At 45.1% G+C, this 21,251-nt stretch overlaps 1 protein-coding gene across 8 annotated transcripts in view; it reads left to right on the forward strand.

The window, feature by feature from the left end:
- The window catches only part of LOC147625077 (calcium/calmodulin-regulated receptor-like kinase 1), a 20,836-nt gene extending 885 nt beyond the window's left edge, over window positions 1-19,951 (forward strand). For 3 of the 8 annotated variants that reach the window (XM_086818327.1, XM_086818328.1, XM_086818329.1), the window contains 7 exons: window positions 191-4,589; window positions 6,458-6,611; window positions 6,779-6,905; window positions 7,095-7,180; window positions 7,389-7,508; window positions 18,609-18,812; window positions 18,893-19,951. In XM_086818327.1, the coding sequence (XP_086674453.1) occupies window positions 4,270-4,589; window positions 6,458-6,611; window positions 6,779-6,905; window positions 7,095-7,180; window positions 7,389-7,508; window positions 18,609-18,812; window positions 18,893-19,195 (1,314 nt within the window). In that variant the 5' untranslated portion in view covers window positions 191-4,269 and the 3' untranslated portion in view covers window positions 19,196-19,951. The remainder of the gene's footprint in view (window positions 1-190; window positions 4,590-6,457; window positions 6,612-6,778; window positions 6,906-7,094; window positions 7,181-7,388; window positions 7,509-18,608; window positions 18,813-18,892) is intronic. The other 5 variants (XM_086818330.1, XM_086818332.1, XM_086818331.1 and 2 more) reach the window with 3 other exon arrangements.
- Window positions 19,952-21,251: the final 1,300 nt, after the last annotated feature.

The following is a 21,251-nucleotide window of genomic DNA, read 5'->3' on the forward strand; positions in this document are numbered from 1 at the left end:
CTAATTGAGCTTATTTGCTTACTTATCACATTTTGTATACTAAATGTGGCTCTTGTTACCTGTGTATGTTTTGGGTCTTGTTAAAATGTTGCACCCATTCATCTAGACATTGAAAATGAGATACATTATCTATGAGAATTTTATGGAGTAGGATGCCTGTTCTTCATACTCAGAAGGCTCTCTATGACAGGAACAGGGGGCCCAACTGATTCCCCTGTCATGCCAAGTGAGAGCAGATTCCAGTGCTGTGATTGGAGAATCAAATTATCAATCTCCAGCAAAATTTCCTTTAATCTATTGGTGAATCTGTTCACATCAGTGCAGCTGTGGTATTTCTCTGTCCAACAAGGGCGGAGGTAGTCAGAGTTTCAATCAGCGTCATGCAGTCAGCAGTGATTATTTCTTGGAATTCAAATCTCCAGCGCTTGCACATTGCCATCGAATTCAAAATTCCAGTAGGGCCAATTGGTTGAAATCTGCTGCACCTGCCTGTGCCTATTGCATGGAGACGGTTGATCGGGCCAACTCTGCTCGAGCTGCCTGTGTAGCGCATCGGCAAATGTTTCTGCAGAATCCCGAGTACGCGATACCTGTTGGACGTTTTCCTGACTCCCTCCGGCGGGGAAAGGTTGCCGGTTGTCCTTTCCCTTCTTTCAGAGGCTTGGGAAGCAGATTGTGATGGGGAAACCGGATGCACCTACAAGGAGGTCGGATGCAGGGTCGAAGCCATGACCAGCCAATCCACCACCATGGGAAAATGCATGCTTTAAGAACAAGAGAAAGCAACAATCTCAGATGGTCAAGCCTTTGATGAAGAATCCTATAGACAATTTATCAACCAGAAGAACTCTAATAAGAGTATGGTAGCTCCCCAATGCATGAGTTGCACTATCTCAACAATGGATTGGACATTGGGACACAAGGTGTCGTGACATGGAGTAGATTGCCATGCCCCACAAGGAATCAACTTGGACGTTTCTTTCAAATTTCAAGATATTGTAAGGGAAAGATTCGAAAACATATTTTCTGGCTTTGGGCAAACACAGTAAATAAAAACTAAGTACTTCTAGTTAGTATTTCTTTTAGTTTTGTTACTCTTGAATCCTTGTATACCCCTACAAGGATCGTTTTCTTGAGTTGTTTCAGGAAAACTGTAATGTCTGCAAGCCTAGAATAAACTATATTATTTGGAAAATGTGGAACTGTCCAAGGTTTATGGGTGGTATATATAGAGCACTCTTTGCTCAAGACTTCATTTATGGCTTCATGGTTTATTTATCAATATACCAAGTTGGTCTATCCCTAGGAACCCCTATGATTGGCTAGCTCATAAGTGGAGGGAGGCTGCACTTCCAGGTGCATGTTGGATCTTTTTTGGCGGCAACGCCCAGAACCAGATGGATTGCAATGGGCATGCTGGAGCTTGTGACTCCCACATGTTGGCATAGAAAAGGGGTTTTATGTGTGCTAGGATTTTTGATGTATTGGCACCGAGAAGGTCTATACCTGTGCGTTGATATATTGGCACAGAAAGAGACTATACTTGTGTCAAGATTCTTGTTATATTTGTACTTTTTTTAAATTCTGGTTCATACTAGAAATTTTGATATATCAACTCTGAGAGGGTCTATAAGAACAGTGCACCATTTGGTACTATGGCCGCTGGGCATCTGTAGTGTGGCCATTGGGGGTGAGGATGCATGGGAACCACCCCTGTGGGCCCCTATGGATTTTCACACAGACAAATAAAGGACATTATTGTGTGTTTTATGAAGGCACATTCACCCTCTTTTAAAAATGGGTTGGCATTTCTTATCAAGGCCGGACAAATTATCATTTGGGCAATGTTGTGTGAACAGCTTATCATTGCCACCTTGGTACATCTCCGTACAGTTTTCCCTCATCACCGTATAGCTTCCATACTCGTTCATTAATCCTCCACACTGTCGCCGTGCTGATTGTACCTGTCCGTATTATGGACGCTTGAAAATCATTGTACTTTGAAGTATTGGGCTATTGCCAGGCATGTGGTGTTCTTATCCAATTATAGTACCATCCTCCTCCATGACAGAGTGCAGAGCCGTGATGAAGTCCACCTTCTGTGGTCCATGTCTCTTGAGTACGTCGTAGATTTGCAAGGGACAGGTGGAAGGTCCGGATCTTTGGCGCGGGGATCTGGGGATGTCTAGCTCTCAGAACGGATCGAGCTTTCTCTAATGATTGCGCAGGTGCTTGGGGCCAGAGGATCCTGCACTCTGGTATGTTGATGGCCTCTGTGATCCCTTTCTCCTTGGGGGGCTTGAGTGGCCTCCTCCATTTCCAGGCTGAGGGAGTCTAAAAGAAGTCTGTTATGGAGGTCTGAGAGGAATCCGGCTTTCTGCTACCCCCTTGGGCACTGTTTGAGCATGGCAATAACAACATAGCTCCAGTAGGTACACACCCAAGCATCACTGATCCACAAACTGCATAACCTATGAGAGGGGGCCGAATCCATCTCGGAAAAGGCAGTGGAATCTCCCATGAATGTCATGATAGAGTGGGCATCTACACAAATAGTGCTTCTTTGTCTCCAGTTCCATGCTCATGCATACCTTGCATATCCGTGCCTCCTAGGGGATGCCCTCTAATCTACCAGACTCAACCCACTGACTTTGTAATGATACTCACACCTAGATGTGTGCCGATGAAGGTATATCTAGGGCTATCCATCATCAGAAACTTGTAGGATGTGCTCTGTAGAACTGGAGTTTTGTGGGCACGCGGGTGAGGCCACCCATGTGCAGCTGGCTCATGTAAAGCTCTGTCAAGGCGTTTGAATGTTAGTCAAGGCTATATCGAAAGGGGCGGAGGCAATCCATGTGAAGGCCAGAGAGGTCAAACCAGCTGACCACCCGTGAGTACCAAGACCTGCTCTGGCCCTCTCGTGTAAGCTGCATGGAGGACTCTAGGGCTAGCTATGGGAGGCAGCTCACTCTAGACATGTGATGTAGATGTATGTAGGCGATGGTCTGGAAAAATGCATCTATAACCAAGGGGGAGACTCCAAACTCAGCCAGGATAACCTCATGCAGTATTATTGGCATACTCCAGATCATGCGTGGAAGCATCCTCACCTGTAGTCTCTGTTTTCCTTCTGCCTTCAGAAAGGGGCACATCACTGCAGGGTGCACACCAGTGTGAAAAAGCCAACATTTGGTGTGGGGCTCTTGGAAGTGGGCCTAGAAGCACTCTCTAGGCGGGCTGCGTATTCTCTTGATAGGTGGGGCCTGCGCTCCTGGTCTCATGGAAAAGATCGAACCTATAAGGTCACTCCAAGGTAAACATAAGATGAGACAATCTCTACCCGGGCTCCTCTGCATAGAAAAGACCTGCCTACTCTTTGTCGGTATGAAGTGTTAAAAGACCACGACGTTGGTTTTGCCAAGGTTAACCATGAGGTCACTCTCCTCACAAAACCGATGCAATGCATCCAAATGTCTATGTAAACCCTCCATAGAGTCAGAGATCAAGACTATGTCATCGCCATACAATAGAGTTGGGCACAACTTGTCAGAGTCATGCAGCAGCAGCACACACATCACCCCAAGGCATTGAGCAACGTTGGTGGTGGTGGCTGGGCTCCCATCTACCAGCTGTTGCTTCCCCCAAAGACCCGGCCGGAGGAGATATCTATGACAAGGTGCTACCACACCCTATATATGGCTCTTCGACTTCCCATGCTCTTGCATATGGGATAATCCACCACTTGGAGTCATGCGACAACCTGAGAGTAGCTACGCAAATTGCCACCTCCAATACCCTCCTTCAATTCAAGCACCTCGATCAACAGAGGCTAGGACTGCCTAGGACCACACAAGTCCGAGCTCTGTTATCATGTCAGAGTCATGTAGCAGTAGCACACACACCACCCCAGGGCACTGAGCAACGTCGGTTGCTGGGCTCCCATCTCCTAGCCGTTGCTCCCCCCAAAAACCCGGCCAGAGGAGATATCTTCGGCGAGGTGCCACCACACCCTATATGGCTCTTTGACTTCCCATGCTCTTGCATATGGGATAATCCACTACTTCAAGTCATGCGACAACCCAAGAGTAGCTACGCGAATTGCCACCTCCAACACAACTGCTTTTCGCGGGGGGTGGGGGGGGGAGAGAGAGAGAGAGAGAGAGAGAGAGAGAGAGAGAGAGATTCATATTGCCAAAATGCTAACACTGCTTTGGGTCTACAGGAACACTTGGAGATGTTTTCTGATGCCTCAGTAAATTTGCGAGGATGAATGTGTCACTTTCACTTGGTATCACTGTAGGAGTTGTGATTGGAGTTGGCATTGGAATATTATTTGCCACTTGCCTTTACTTGTGCTTAAACGTGCAACAGAAAGATAATGAAATCCGAAGTACTAGTGAACAAAGAGGTATGGAACTACCCATTCGGATGAATGCAATAGATGTGAGTTCAGTCTTATCAGATACAACCACCGAGTACGATTCACCCCCTCTTGGCAAAGAGCAAGGGCTATTTTCATCCTGGTTCGGAGGAAGCGAGAAGAATTCAGTTCTTTCACATTCCGGACTACCTATATACCCATACAGGTAGGGCCTTCTTTTATTAATGGCGCACCTACAATTCTTGGCTCTCTTGTATGTGTGTGTGTGTGTGTGTGTGAGAGAGAGAGAGAGAGAGAGAATCATGGTTGTTTGGGGGCATTGATGTGCGGTGCAGGACAAAAATGACAAATAGCACATTTTTTTTAAAATTGCACTTTCATTTGGCCATGTATGCTATGTGTTCCTGTTTTGCTCAGATAAATACAGGGGAAAGGGTCTTTTTGTACATGCCTTATCACCATCCTCTTTTTAAGAGGAAGGATGGTGAATTGATTTAAAGCATGCTATACACTGGTCTCTAATTAATTATCAAGTAGTGCAAGTCAAAGCAACTGAATGTTTTTGGGACATAGTCTTTCTTAAAAAATTAGTGAGGGTCTATTCGGATCCGATTGACCTTACCAGATTTTGAAGAAGATTAGTGAGGTGGCCTATAAGCTAGAATTGCCTCGAGTTCATCCAATTTTCTATGTGAGTAGATTCAAGGAGAAACTGGGGGTTGAGGATAATATTGTCACTCCTTATGAACTCGTAGAGATTCAAGACTTGTCATTTGTTCCTTATGAGCCGGAGCTTATTATTGACTTCAGTAAGAAATAAGGTGATCCCTGAATATCGATTAAGGGGAAAGGTAGGGCGGAGGAGGACTCAAGTTGGGAGACAGAGGCTAGTTTGAAACATCGGTGCCTTGATTTCATTTAGGAGTAAATGTGTGAGGAGGGGAAGTGCCTTACATACTTGATGCCTAATCTCGTATGGTTAGGGGAGGATTAGGGGAAGCAAGCTCATACAGGTGGTTAGGATTAATTATAAATAAATCCATGGATATTTATGATTGGATGGTTATTTATAGTAGCAGTAGTCACTATGGCTTGTCAGTTATGTGCCTGGACCAAGAGTTGACATACTCCTGATGTGGACATGGCGGATCAAAATAGTCTTGCCGAGGGCCTCTATGGCAGGCACTGGTGGTATAGGACACCAGGGCTGACTGGAATGGTTCTATGGGGGTGAACCCTAGCCCTTGCTCGGGGAAGGTGTGCAGATGCGGACGGTGGTTGGGTGGTGAGCTTGCCTGCAGGTTGCTTGAGCACCACTTCATAAAAGCCACGGGCCGCATAGTAGACACATTCTACATGTAAACTTGAAAGCAATGTGTTTATCCACTGCCCAACATCCTCTGCAGAAGGCACCCGGCCCGGAAAGAAGCGAATCACAGCCTGTTCAGAGAACTTATTTACTTTGGGAAGAATGACATTCTTTGGGATACTGCACTTTAGTGTGGTTTTGGGCTTCTCCCACTTCTCACCATGAAAATCCTGATGCAGCACATCATAAAGAAACTGCGGAGTAGGATCCTCATGTTGTGGCTTCTTGGAATCGGTGCCATCAACGGGTTTCTCATGTTTTCTTTCATAGTGGATTACTTGTTCCTGTAGTCTCATGGTGTCAAGAGGAAAACCAGCCGCATCCATAGGTGATGGAGAGCGCTTGCAGATGTTGCTTGTGGCAAAAAAGCATTCGAGCTGCAGCTTGAATAAGTGACACACACCCCCCTTTTCTCCAAGGATGTCGATGAAATTGCCATGTCCAAGTATCCCGCCAACATAGTTACCAGTGCCTGGAACACTGTATGCACTTTTTTTTAGTGAAACCACTGTCTCATAAGAAGACTGTACGTACACACACACACACACACACACACACACACACACGTGTATGTATGTGTTTGTTTGTGCCTGCGCGTGCGCGCGCACACACGTATGTATGCATTATTGTACGTGTTCATGTGCATACACATGCATATGTATCTATCGATATGTTTTTTTTGATATGTTTCTGAATTTTGGCAGGGACTTGCAAAAGGCAACCAACAACTTTACAACCAAACTAGGCGAAGGGGCTTTTGGTCCTGTTTATAAAGCTGTAATGCCACAAGGAGGCACTTTTGCTGTCAAGGTGCTTTCTTCAGAATCTAAGCAAGGGGAGCGAGAGTTTTTGACAGAGGTAACATGGTTATAAAACTTGCATGGTCAATGTGGTTGTGGGATCAAAATCTCTTGAAGTTAACGTGATTGAATTAGGATCAGCATCATACTACATTATATTGGTGGACATTTTTCTTTTGTACTCCTCCCAAGGAATGATTTTCTCAATAATTGATATTTTGGCAGGTGGCATTGCTAGGGAGGCTGCATCACAGGAGCCTGGTCAACCTTGTTGGATATTGTGCAGAAAAAGGCCATCGAATATTGGTCTATGAGTATATGAGTAATGGCAGCTTGGCGAAATTATTATATGGTATGCTGGTGTGCATTGATCTAGGCGAATTGGAGTAAATTCTCTGTATGAGAGGGCACATTACGTGTTATGCTGGTTACAGGGATCTGCCAGTGGGGGCTCTTCCAGGCTGAGGGATGGATGGGCAATCTTTTTTTTTCCCCCTCTTAGAGGGATCTCTAACAAGCACAAAGGGGAACTCTTCTGCAGGTGACGACCATGAGCTGCTGTCTTGGGATATGAGAGTTCAAATAGCTCAAGATATTGCAAGGGGAATTGAGTACCTCCATGAAGGGGTATGCCAAATACTCCTATAAATCCTTGTGTTGCAGGGGTATGCCAACTGTCCCGAGTCCTTACTTGTTGGATGTTACAATGGTTTTGTGTGTGCTGGGAAGTGTGTTACTCATCTTTTTAAGAGAAACCTGTGTACACTAGATTCTTTTGGTTGGATTTTGGGTCTCTCACCATGCATGCTTACACTATGTTTTCAATCTGTTCCAGGCGATACCTCCTGTAATCCATCGGGACATAAAATCTGCAAACATCTTGTTGGATGATTTCATGAAAGCCCGGGTTAGTTCACAAGACAAGTATTGGCTTGGGATGGGGAAATGCATCTGGGTGGGTTTAGGAATCTTTTCTACTGGTAAAAAATCTCATCTCACCAAAGTTTGCATGAACTGTTGCAAAGAATCAAATGAATTGTGCTTGCATATCTATGTTTGTATCTATACTCACTTCTTCTTCCTTTTTTTTCCACCTTCATTGGTTAAAAATCAAACAGCCAAAGGCTACATGTACAAGCTCAGAGCCCTCCAAAGATGTGAAGATAATAGTTGGGGAGGGTGTTCCCTCCATGGCTGGCTGCTCTTAGAGGGAAACTACCTCATATAATGGGCGTGGGGGGGTGGGGGGGGGGGGGGGGGGAACCAAACAGGAGGCTTGAAATACCAAGTGATCTCGCTGTGTCGATCAAAGAGAAAAGGTCCTTGGGGCAACGTATGCAGAAATGCCTCTCGCCACCTTCGCATGCGATCCGAACCTCCTTGAAGCTACCCCCACTGCCTGTGACATCAGTCCAAATGGAACTGGATTTAGCTTGGGGGGAGGAGAGGTGAGGGCGAGGGGCGGGGTGTTGGGGTGAGAATTCCCTTCATGGCCTCACTGCAATGGGCCCACCATACATGCCATGCAACAATGCTGCTGATGACAAGTGCCTGGAGACTAGATCTCTGACCATATATGTCAAAGGTCGGTTAGCTGTCACAAGCCATATTGGCCGGAGGAGGGTCAATGCGCCTCTCTCTACTTCAGATAAGCAAGCTATTGCAAGTCGTGAAGACATGTTTGGTGCCACTTGCTGGAAATTCAGGACAGCAGGCTGAAAGTCAGTTTTTGCCTAAGAATGATCTTGTAAATCAGCTTATGGATCAGGCCGAGATGTCTACAGATGTAGAGGATCCTGTAAGGGAAGAAAAGACAGCCATTGAAGAGGCAAAAAAAAGTCCCTAGATGGTTGTTTCGTACCCTACAGAAGAATATACTTTTAGCTCCATTTGAGAGTAGAACAAAGGGCTGGTAGAAGAGGTGAATCAAGCAGACAGGATGCAGATTTTGCTTGCACGAGTAATATCTGTGATTCACAGGAACTTGTGGACCTTCTCCCTGGAAAGAATGTAGTTGGTACAAAGTGGGTGTACAAGGTCAAGCGTAAGTTTGATGGATCTATTGATAGATTCAAGGCAAGACTTGTTGCAAAAGGCCATTCTCAGGAGAAGGGAACATATATGATGAGAGCTTTGCCCCTATGTCAAAGATGACTACTATTAGGGCAGTCACTCCATTGGCAATTCATATGGGTTGGAGTATGCATTAGTTGGACATCAAGACTGCATTCTTGAATAGAGAACTTCAGGAAGAGGTATATGTGCATTAGGCACTTGGTTTGTTGTTACATGTCAAGAGCACAAAGTATGTCTCTTGAAGAAAGCTGTTTATGGGCTCAAGCAAGCTCCGAGAGATTGCATACTTGGCCAGCCAAGGGTTTCGGAATAGTCTGAGTGAGATGACTCTCTATACATTTAGAAGGAAGTTTTATACATTTTGGTCATCATTCTCTACGTTGATGACATGATCTTAACAAGGAACAATGAGCTGATTTACGGACAGTCTTTGAGATGTCAGATTTGGATCAATTGCATTCCTATTTGGGCATAGGATTTCTGTAGCTAGAAGATGACATTATTATGTTTCAGTCTAAGTATGTTCGACGGATTTTGAAGAGGTTTTACATGGAGGATTGCAAACCTATTGCCACTCCGATTGAGACAAGTTTGAGGCTTAGTAGCTTTGATGCCGGTGAGCCATTTGATGCCACGCTTTATAGCTAGGTTGTTAGATGCCTTTTCTATTTGTGCAACACACGGCCACACATATCTTATGGTGTTTCTCTGTTGAGTAAGTTTGTGCACAGCCCAGTACAAAGCATTGGCAAGCTGTGAAGTGCATTTTCCGATATCTCCACCAGGGCACATAGTCACTTGGATTGTTCTATGCCTAGGAGGGTGATTTTCAGCTATGTGCTTATGGTGATTCTGATTGGGCTGGAGACTTTGAAACTAGACAATCTACTAGTGGTAATTGCTTTTTGTTGCAAAAATTCTTCCAAGATTCTTCCATTTCATGGCTTATCAAGAAGCAACCTAAGTGACATCATCTTGTGAAGCTGAGTACAGGGAAGTCTTCATAGCGTTGTTGGCACACTTGTATGCCGGTCAGAGTGCTATGGCTATTACCAAGAATCATGTGTCATGCACTTACAAAGAATATTGAGGTTCACTATTATTAGGTGAGAGAGTAGCTACATGCAGGTGACATTAGTCTTCTCTCTTATCCATCTCAAGATGCTTCCATGAGAAAAGCTTTTCGCAAAGCTTTGGGCTTACTTCCTTTTGGGGATTGTATACTTTGTACATCTCCGTTACCAATTTGGGGGACTTGCCGGAGCCCAGTGAAACGGTCGTTGAGGATCCACCCGAAGTGGATGAGCTTGAGGAGATCTTGTAGCCAGAGCAGATTGTGTATCACAAGGAATGCAAGCTTGCTGCAAGCAAAGTTGTTAGGCGTTACCTTGTGAAGTTTAAGAACTATCTTCCCATTGATGCTAAATGGGTAGATGAAGAGTTCTTCAGAGATTGCCCGCATGTGCTTCATACATATTTGGATGCTTTTCAGTGGCAGACAACTGTTTAGAAGCCGGGGGGGATGTCACCATTTGGCCACCCAATTGGTCCACTTGTGCTTTCTCATCATGTATGTGATTGGACTAGTGTCCATGGCAGTTGTATATGCCGGGGATTGATGCCATTCATGTGATACAGTGGACTTGGCTTTCCATTGGGACTTGTGCCTCTGTGTACCTGCCTGGAAATGCCTGGTGGATTGGTGCTCCATTGGATTTGGTACCTCGTGTACTTGCGTGGAGCATGTCTATTTGGATATAGTCTCATGAATGGAGATTGTCCATACCAATGCTGCTTTGCATAGCATTTTTATGTGCTTGCTTGCTATTGAATTGCATGCTGTTTTAATGCTTGCTTCACCAATGTGTAGTTCTGGGTAAGGGGACGCCCATCCGTGAACCGTGCATGTGAAACTGTCTGCTGACATGGTTATGTGGCATGTGATAGGTGGTAAGTATTGAACATAAACCTAGCCTTAAGAGTTAACACTAATTTATAAGTGAGTGTGTTCACACTTCACACATGGATGTCCCGAGGTGGACAAAACCCAATGTCCACCGTCCAGACCTTATTCCCTTTGTACAAAGGGAGTAACCAGCCATGTGTCCTCTCTAGCTTGCTCCACAAAGCACTTGCCTGCCACCTAGAGTGGACAACTCACCACCTCACTACTACTTCTCTCTATAGAGGTAGGTGCCTCCATGAGGCGTTTGGGCTGTATTTTCTGCACTTTCTCCTTCCTAACTCCATATCCAAGCTTGCTAAGGTGTTTCCCAAGCTTCCAAGAGTGTTTCCGGGTGCTAATCACTCTCCTACACACTCCCAATGACTGAAATTCAGCAAAACAGCTCTCTTTACTGTTGTAATTTCTAGTCTTTGTGCTGAAAACCCTAATTTCAGCCCTCCTTTCTCAAGTTGAACCATAGGGGAAGCTTTCTCAGGGTTCCCTTCATCCTCTTGAAGACTTTTGTCGCGAAGAATTGCGATAAATCGAAGATTTCATCACTCCAAGCACTTCCATCGCGACGAAGACTTCCACTGTCATCGACTCTACTTGCAATTGGCAAGCTTTTATGCTTAAATATGGAAGCAAGTAGTAGGAGGGAGAAACCGGATTACAAGATTAGATACCCTGTGTAGTGTTCTCTTATGCTACGTGCTCTCTTGCAAATTGTTGCTACCATGTGTTGGTGGAACAATAGAGAGAAGATGGTAGGGAACACGGGCACTTGAGAGGGTAGTGTGAGTTACAAGTCTACACCGACAACCACTTGTTTGCAATACTGTATTCATATGCATTGGTATGGAAATCTGGTCAGAAATGCCTATGACACTATGTACTTGATTCTCCCAAGATCAATATACTTTATTCGAGGGAGGGGTGGGCCGTTCCGGCTCATTGTGTCTCTTGTCAATTCAGCAAATTACTTCTTGTATTGAGAATGTGTCCATCAAATCTTAGTGTATTTAAGTGTATTGATTAGCATTGTGTTCTATCAAGTTACAAACACTATGCATTCTTCAACTAATAAGGCTCCGTTTGAGATAGTCTACGGCAAAGTGGTTCTTCCATCTATCTTACGAACAAAAATGAAATCTTTGTAGCAGATGAGTGAAACCGATCCCGTCAAGTGGGAAAGACTCAGTTGGACACCTGCACGTTTAATAGCACAACTTTAAAACCACAAATATGAAATGGACAACTTAAAACAACTTGAAATTTAAATGAACAGAAATGGAAAGATGGACACCAGCACTGGGGCCGGAACGGGCCGACCCCCCCCTCAATATATGATATATTTATTGGGAGTATTTAAAGAATACAATGCTCCATGGGTTCTGAGAACCAGATGATGTCCATGTACATATGATAACAGTACTAAACAAAAAGCTCGAATTTCGATGTAGAAAAACTCGGAGCAGAACGACCACTAGTGTGGTCCAATCACTACGGTCCTGTGCTTTCACTGGACTCCGCGGAGAGCACCACACTGGTGTTCCGAGACCACGCACAGACAGGCGCTCTCGTACTAACGCCTGGCTCTCCCGATCTCAGCACCTTTGGACCGAGGTTCGCCCATATAGCTTGGACAACCCGGCACCGAACGGGTGTAGGCCGAGCAGGACGAATCTTTTACCAGATTTAAACATTAAATGCTTTACTCAAATCTGAAAATCACTTACTTGTAGTTGGTTGATAAAAGACCAAAACTTGCGGAATGATGAAGCCACTCAGGTGATGCGAAGTCTTCCTTGTAGAACACCCGTGGAGATGATGTACCGCCACAAAGGACACAGCCGCCTGGGGGAAACAATTCAGAGGTAATATGTGGCCTTCATGTGATGGCAGCCAACTCTGTGTAGGCAAAACATGTAATGGGCGCCTGGCTGTATGCGCAGTAGTGCTTTGTGAAGAAAGCTCACGACTGAGTGCAGAAGCAGCCGCCTGAAGAAGCAAGTTCAGTCGCCTGTAGAGGGGCAGCCGCCTGCTGGAATGGTTGCAGCCAGCCTGTGGGAGGAAGGGCACCTGTATGCTGTACCCAGGCGCCTGGCTGCAGTACAGTTGCTGCCTGTAGAGAGTTTGGCGCAGGCAGCAGCAGCATAAGTAGTCCCTTGTGAAGTTAGCCCACGTCTGAGAGCAATAGCAGCCGCCTGAAGGAGTAGTAGGCGCAGCCTGTTCTGTAGATTTCAACAGTCGCCTGGGGAAGTAGGCGCAGCAGTGCCTTGTAGATTCAGCAGTTGCCTGAGGTAGTAGGCGCAGCCAGCAACAGGGTCAGCCGCCTGTAGAGAGTCAGGCGCAGCCAGCAGAGATGGAGAAAAGCATGCGCCTGGTTGCTGAAGGAGCAGTAGCGTAGGTGACGCTTTCTTGGTCTTCACGTGGAAGGAGAATCGGGTGATGAACCAATCGCCAGATAGAAGTGATTCATGCTTACGCTTGAAGGGAGAGATTTCTTTTAATAACATTAAGGTGGAGATAACCTTTAGTCATACCCACGTTTGCATGTGGGGGCTAGTGGGGGTAGGTGACCATGCCCACCCCCACACTCACTTAAAAGTGAGGCTCCCCACCTTGGCCCCAAAGTGGGTGCCCAAAGGGGGTGCCCACTTTTAAATGAATGTGAACAGCTAACCTTATAATTTAAAGGGTTAGAATTTAAAACATTAAAACAACATGTGTAACATACTTACCACCTGTTCACATGCACTGAAACTCGTCAGAATACAGAGCACACTTCACGACTCACTGGCAGGCGTCCCCGCTCAGTAAGTAACACGTCAAGCAGGCAAACACACGAATACATGTCATGCGAAAACAGTTTCAAACATGCAAAATATGTGTGCATGTGCAAATAGTAACATGGACATATCTCCCGTTCATGGAACATGTACAAAATATCTGTCGGCACAAAACTGGCACGACATTTATTACATAAAAACCTGGTCTTCCTATGGAGTGACAGTCCCATAGGTAAGACACAGTTCCAGGCACGAGTTTCCCTAGGTGTGACAGTCCCATAGGTAAAACACGGCACGAATACTGGCTCTTCCATGGCGTGACAATCCCATGGATCGAACACAGTCCAGGTCATACACGGGTGGCACTGATCTGGCTCCCGTCCATACGACACCATCCTGCTAACACACGGGTGGCACCAGTCTGGCTCCCGTCCATGTCAGCAAAATACTGGCCTCTTCACACGAGACACTGGCCTGGCCTCAAGTGAACGAGACGCAAAAACTAGGAATGGACCAAATGGTCGGCCAATTGGTGACAATGAGTATGTCTGAGATTTGGATACTGCGTTTGCACAAGTTCGGACAGCCATAGAAAGATCTCAGGCTATGCAAAAAAAGGCAGTTCACAAGTACATGTGAGAGGTTATTTTCAAGGAAGGTGATTGAGTTCGAGAAAGCATGCCTTCGGAAGCGGCCAGGTAAAGAAGGCCGGTTTTCTAAGCTTTCAAACAGGTATTATGGGCCATTCCAGATCTTACAGAAGATAAATGAAGTGGCTTATAGATACCATGGTATTGTCTGATCACTGGAAAATACATAATGCATTTCATGTCAGCTTGCTGAGGCCATATGTGAGACCACCTCCTATGAAATGAGTTTTGGTGGAAGATCCACCAGAGGTGGATGAACTTGAAGAGGTATTGCAACTTGAGCAGATAGTTTTTCATAAGGAGCGTAAGCATGTAGGTGGCAAGCTAGTACGCAGGTATCTTGTGAAGTTTGAAAACTATTCGGCCATGGATACAAAATGGATGGACGAGGATTATTTTGAGGATTATCCAGAGCTTCTGAAGGCCTATCTGGAAGCTTTTCAGTTGCGGTGAACTGCTTAGAAGCCGGGGAAAATGTCACAAAATTCCTAATTGCTTCTGGTTTCTACTATTCATCTGTGGTATATGGAGCCTGACATGACATACATGTATGGCTTGTGGAGCTTGACATGGTGTGTCTGTATGGCATATGGAGCGTGACATGACAATACATGTCTGGCTCTTGGAGCCTGACATGATAGTACATGTGTGGCTTGTGGAGCCTAACATGGTGTACATGTATGGCTCATGGAGCTTGACATGATGTGATTTCCCTAGGACTAGCTATCCTGGTGATCTTCCGTATTTATGTTCTGGGAAGATTCCAGAAAGATCATGAAGTCCTGGACATTTTACTTGATACAACTGAGCAAATGGGTGTTTCTTCTAGTCTAGCTGCACTCATGTGTGTGCATGACTTTGATTTTATATTTGGATGATTTGCATTGTTTGCCTGGACAATGCCTGAGATGTCCCTAAAAACCCAATTTACAGCTTTATGATTTCACATACTAATAATTATGGGTGCAGGTCCACACTCACTTATAAGATATTCACACTCGGCAGGACTATTTTAATACATGTGGTAGCCAAAAGGTGGGCACCGGACTTGTTTTGAGCTAACTGATAGTAGGCGCCCCCTTCTAGACCATAAAAGCATACGATAGAGCTATTTTCAGTAGAGGAACTCTATTACAGGGGGAGAACTCTAGTTTGGGGCTAGCGCATGCTTCTCTGTGCATGGGAGAGCTGGTCAACTGGTTAAACAACTTCCTATAGCCATCTACCACTACCTACCGCGACGGAATTCACCCAATTGTGTGGCCAAGGTTGGTCGACTCCATCTTGTGGTTGTTTTGCTGCTAGCTGGCTGTTTACAGCCCTAAAAAAAGCTACTGGTCAGGGCATTGGAAAGGGAAGAAGAGCTGGCCGATTTGTGTGAAAGGGATTTTCTACTGATCGGAGACTTTCCGGCTTGTGAACTGCTGCTGGTTGACTTCTTGTGGCTTCTGAGAGCCGGACAACAGCTGCAAACAGCCCTTCAAGGCTGGTTGACTTGCTCTGTGAGCCAGACAGGAGGAAGATCAAGATGCAGGGCTGTCCCGGGCTGATGTGAGAGTGCTATGGGCTGTCCATGGTTGTCTGTCCTACATGTGCTTTATGCCGGGAGTGCTCTCTTGTGCTGAGGATTGAAACCATTTCTATGTGTTGTTTTGTTTTCATATTGTACTGGAAGAAACAGGTGCTAGTAGCCAGTGGAGAATCTGTGGGCACCCACAAAGTTGTATTTGAAGCAGACTCCTTTTTGATTATCTAACCATAGGGGGGGGGGCGGGTCAGCCCATCTTTTGGCCCCTAGTGTGTACTGTGCAAGATGGTTATTTTTTTTCCTATCTAGCATGCTCATGTGTTTATTCAGTTTTCATGGTAGATAAGATTTCCGTGCTACAGCTGCCCCTCCGTTACAATAACTACTAGTGAACACATGGTATGTAGGTTGATGTTGAGAAGCTGGAGTGTCACAAACAGCAACTTGCCGAGTAGAGACATAGTACGTGATGAGCAGAAGGAGATATATAGACATCTTCACTGAGAGCTCGAGGGCATTGATAGACGTGTCACTCGAGCTCAGTCTCAAGCAGAGGAGGAGATGTATAGAGAGCTTCACAGAGAGCTCGAGAGCATTGATGGACGAGTCACTTGAGCTCAGTCTCGAGTTCTTACGACCACTTCACTCACTTCAGCAGAGTCGTCCTTCCATCTCTAAAGGCACCAGGGTTTCTTCCATCTCTAAAGGCCACCGGGGTTCCTTCCATCTCTAAAGGCACCAGGGTTTATAATATATATTTTTATTATATATACATTATTTAAAAAAAATGAACGTACTTATCTCGATGTGTACTTTATGTACTCATATGCATACCGTATCGTACCGCACCGTACCTAAAGTCCTTAACCTCCCTGACTTGATCCATGATACTCAGACAGGTTTTGTTCAGGATCGAACATTTTGGACAACATCTTCACCTTTTGGGAGGCAACGGCTTTGGCCAGGATGCAGCAACAAGACCTCATAGTGCTACTCCTAGACTTTGAGAAAGCTTATGATAGGGTTGATTGCAGCTTTCTAGAGGGCACAATGCGCCGGATGGGGTTCCCTGTGGAGTTGATCTGTGGTGTTTCAGGACTTTACTCAGCCTCTCACAGTCAAGTTCTCATTCAAGGAGCCCGAGGCGATAGATTCCCCCTTTCTCGCTCGGTCTGGCAGGGCTGTCCTTTGGCATCTTACCTATTCTTATGGGCCGGCAGTGATAGGAAGCTTGCCCGGGCCAAGGTGGCATGGAGAGTGATCATTCAGCCACGACGTAGAGGGGGCCTAGGCATCATTGACCCCGCTATTCAGAGCCGGGTCCTGCTGGGCAAGCTGATTGTTACCGGTGGTGAGCCTTGGAAGGACTTCCTCTTGGCCCAGATTTCAGCCCATACCTCAAGCCTAGGGGACCCATGGCCGCAGAGTACGAGATGGATCTTTTCACAGAGATGCGGGCCCGAGGATTTAGCCTAGCTTTTGAGGACAGATTTGCAGCCAGCTTGCTCCAAGCTTGGGAGCACCTCAGGCCGGCCCTTAAGTAGCTAGCTCTGTAGCCTCAGAGGAGCGTCTTTGGCAACCACTGATTTGGAATCCCCTTGTCCGTTTACCTAGTGGCCATATGTTGGGGGCCCGACCGCATGTATCTTGGGGCACTTTGAACATAGGACCTGCTAGGTCCCTCGGAGATTGGCTTGCACACAGGAAACTGCCCCCCGGAGGTTCAAGAGAGAGGCCTTGCAGGGCACTTGGCACTATAGACCACTTGTGTGGTTATCCCCCCCCCTTCCCCTTTTATGAGATAACCTTCTCCTGAAGTGCATCTTTCTCCACCTCTTGATTATTTGATCTCTGCCCCGTACATGGAGAGACGAGTTTGTATTTAGCCCTTTGTGGTTGTATTTAGCCCTTCATGGCTGTTTTTTTATTAACTAATAGCAAGATCTTTTTCCCAGAAAAAAAAGAAAGAATGCCTTGGCTTCTTGGGATCGGTGCCATCAATAGGTTTTTCATGTCTTCTTTCATAGTGAATTACCTGTTCTTGTGTATCCATAACGCGAGAAGCTCACACACACACACACACATGCAGGGATGATCTCACAAACATGCGCACACATACTTTGAGATAGAACACTGACTAGAACACCCCCCCCCCCCCCCCCCCCGCAGCTGCACACAATGTCAGACACATACACAGAAGCCTTGAAGCTGAGAAGAAGCAGAGGTGGCTGTGAACAAGAATAGGCGACCAGCAGGCGGAAAGGGATCAGCTGCAGAAGAACATCCAGCAAGAGCAAGAAGAGGCAACTTCCCACTAAGAACCGGCGGCAACAGTCAGTAGAAGAGGTGACAGGAAACAAGGTTTATGGGAAAGGTCGCTTCCCCAGCAGTAAGGCTCCTCCCGCCAGACACAGACAAGTGCTAGGATTAGGGTTTCCAAGGGGAAACGACAACACGAAGCAGTTTGCTGTTTGTTGGACACAGTATGCTCCTCCTGACAGTCAGACACAAGCGCTAGGGTCAGGGTTTAAAAGGGGAAACCAACACACACACACACACACACACACACACACACACACACATATACAGAGAGAAATATTAACTTCTACAAAAGACCAAAAGGTCTATGAGATCTAACGTGTTACAATGAATCCATGGTTTTTTTTAAAACAAAATCTAGCTACCTAGATAAAGCCATCATTTGAGAGACTATATTACAAGGCTTCATGTGACAAAGTTACAAGGAAGCCTAGCAATGTGTGTGTGTGTGTGAGAGAGAGAGAGAGAGCAGCTTATAACAAAAGACCACAAGAGTTGGTGAGACCAAAAATTGAGACATGGTAGTGACATCCGCATGCCAAATAGCTTCATAAATCTGAGAAGTGAAATGCCCTAAACACAAACAGGAAGAGAGAAATTATCACTGAGTTGTATTGTTTCTGTTTTACATGTTCAATGTGATGGTAGTAAGGATGTAGATGCGCAAGTGTTTATTTGCATAATATGACATCTTTCATTGGGGGGTTGTTTACTGAGATCATAAATTGGCCTGTTGGTTGAGCAGGTTGCTGATTTCGGGCTTTCAAAGGAGGTCAGTGCAGATCGCCCCAATTCTGGCATAAAGGGAACGTTTGGTTATGTGGATCCAGAGTATATATCCACAAATCAATTCACTTTAAAAAGCGATGTGTATAGCTTTGGAATATTGTTGTTTGAATTAATCACAGCCAGAAGTCCACAAAAAGGACTCATGGACTACGTTTGCCTGGTAATCTACAAAGAATGCTTTGGTCTATCACTTGTTTCCCAGATGATCTAAAGCAGCATATAACTCCCATGTTTTCTCAGGCTTTGTTGAGCGTGGAGGGGGAGGAGGGGTGGGAGGAGATCCTGGATGAAAGGATTTATGGAAAATGCAATTTGGCAGAGCTAGGGGCCATGGCTAATCTTGCAAAGCAATGTGTGAACGTGAATTCATGCAATCGGCCAAGAATGAGGGAGGTATCACAACTACTGTTGAAGCTGGGGAACAAGAAACTTAGCAGCCGGCGTATGAGGGTCGCTGACATGGCTCAAACAGGTGCAGATGCAGAAGCTCCATGCCTGGATTTGATCTGGCTTGCCAGCATACCTGAGCAGCTACAAGTCTAACTGGATTGTTTGACGATTCTGCTCCTGTTTTACACACAAGAATATTGCAGGCCTTGCCTCATCACAACATGCATAATACAAGCCTTTGTGTGATGGAACTGATTGTTCTTTTATGGGCATTTTGCATTTTGAAGTTATGTATGTGAGGTGAGAAGGGTATTTGCACCCATGCACATGCAAAAGAGGGACAGTGAAGAGTAGACGAACGTACTTTTCATGGTTGGGTGCTTCTAACACAATATATCGTAAGGGTACATGGATCAGGTGGCTGCACAAGCAAAACAGCCTCATTCACAAAACCTGAGGGGGGGTACACGAGTTATGTATGATAGGCAGAGTGACTATGGATGGATGGGCATATTAGTCTTTATGAGTTCATTCTCTGCACATTCTTGGATTGTGTGATAATTAGTTGTGTAAGCACCCTTATTCCTGAGGTTGTGTGGTGTTTAGTTCTGTAAAGAGTGCCTTGGAGGTGTAGCAGGAGCCTGGCGAAGGCTAGGGTGAAGATTTCATACATGAGGCCATCTTACACTACACTTAAGGTATGACATCAAGGAAGGTTGAGCATGTACAATAAGGAATCTCTGATAATATTTTGGAATGAAGTATTTGACTGCTGGTATGAGTAAACATCAGATGCACCAAAAAGCTATTTCTTGCATCTAAAAGAAAATGGCTGTGCAGTTTCATGGGTGCAGGACATTGAAACTTTTGTAAATGACACTTCTAAATTGAAGTTTCTATTGGCCTCTACCTCTTCCTCCTTCCATCATTCTTCTTGTTCTTCTTGTTCTTCTTCTCTCTCTTTCTCTGTCTCTCTGTCTCTCTCTCTCTCTCATGTGTACATTTGCAAATCCAGCCCTGATATCAAACTGGATTTGCAACCAATGCAGGCCCTTTTACCTTGTTCTTTGAATTTACGTCGAGGTGCTGAGACATGGTGCTTTCCCAATTTAAAAAAATCCACCACGTGTCCCAAACACAATGTTTGGGAAATTATTTTTTATTGGACCATACATAATTCTTTACAAGTCTTTCTACATTCTCATTCTCTCTCTCACATTGTCATTATGTTATCATTAACCCTAATGTCATGTGATTAGTCTAAACCTCTCTTGCTTAGCCTAATGTTGCCTTCACTATCATCATGTTTGATGCACCATAAATTCCAATAGACTAAACGTATTCCCTTGAACTCCATGTATCCCCACAACCCAATAATTTTTCCCATACAGTTACACACCATCCCTTGTAACACTCTACCCTCTACTGCCAACCTCGTAACACTTAATGGGACTTTTGAACAAGTTTCAATCAATCATTACTAAAACTTGGAAAATTTTAGGTGTTATTTTCTTGCACCTTTGTTTTTTGTTTTTTTTTTGGAGAAAAGAGACTTCTATTAAGTATAAATCGACCAAATAAAATCATGACTAGAAGTTGGAACAAAAAACCCTCATTCTAAATTGGATGGTGATCTCAACCAACTTGGGGCACAATGATGCCAAGAGAGTCTTGTATGAGAAAAAGATCCCATGATCTTACTACCTCATTAAAATGGTGTGCTGGTTGTTTTGTGAACAAGTCTCTGTGGCCATAAGAGTGAATAATATCTCTCCATACAGTACAAATGCATCCAATGTTGGGTCATTCACTACATTAATGCAACGTCCAACTGCTTGACATGTTGTCCAAAGGTGGACTTCTTGCTCTTTCCTTCAGATTTGGTGTTGGTGGTCTTGAATGAGGCTTCTGATGTACCCTCATGGATTTCTTGGGAAAGTGTTCCGTATGGGCCAAGGCATACAAAGAATTGTGTAGGGGTACATCCTCTAGGCCTTCCGAAAATCTCCCAATCAGCCTTTCAGAGAACTTGTCTGGCACTACAACGGGAGTGGAGATATCTGATCCTATTAATGTAATCTCAGATGGTTTCAACATCTTTTTTTTTAACATTATGTAGCTGCTCAACAAGACTCCATTTGGCTCCTTGACGACGAGAATATCCAACCTTGAAGACCTCTTTCAAGGCTTTAAAGGTGGCCTTATCTTT

Source organism: Cibotium barometz, chromosome 24, assembly GCF_041138505.1.
Source record: "Cibotium barometz isolate CiBa-2024 chromosome 24, ASM4113850v1, whole genome shotgun sequence".
NCBI classification, from domain to species: domain Eukaryota; kingdom Viridiplantae; phylum Streptophyta; class Polypodiopsida; order Cyatheales; family Cibotiaceae; genus Cibotium; species Cibotium barometz.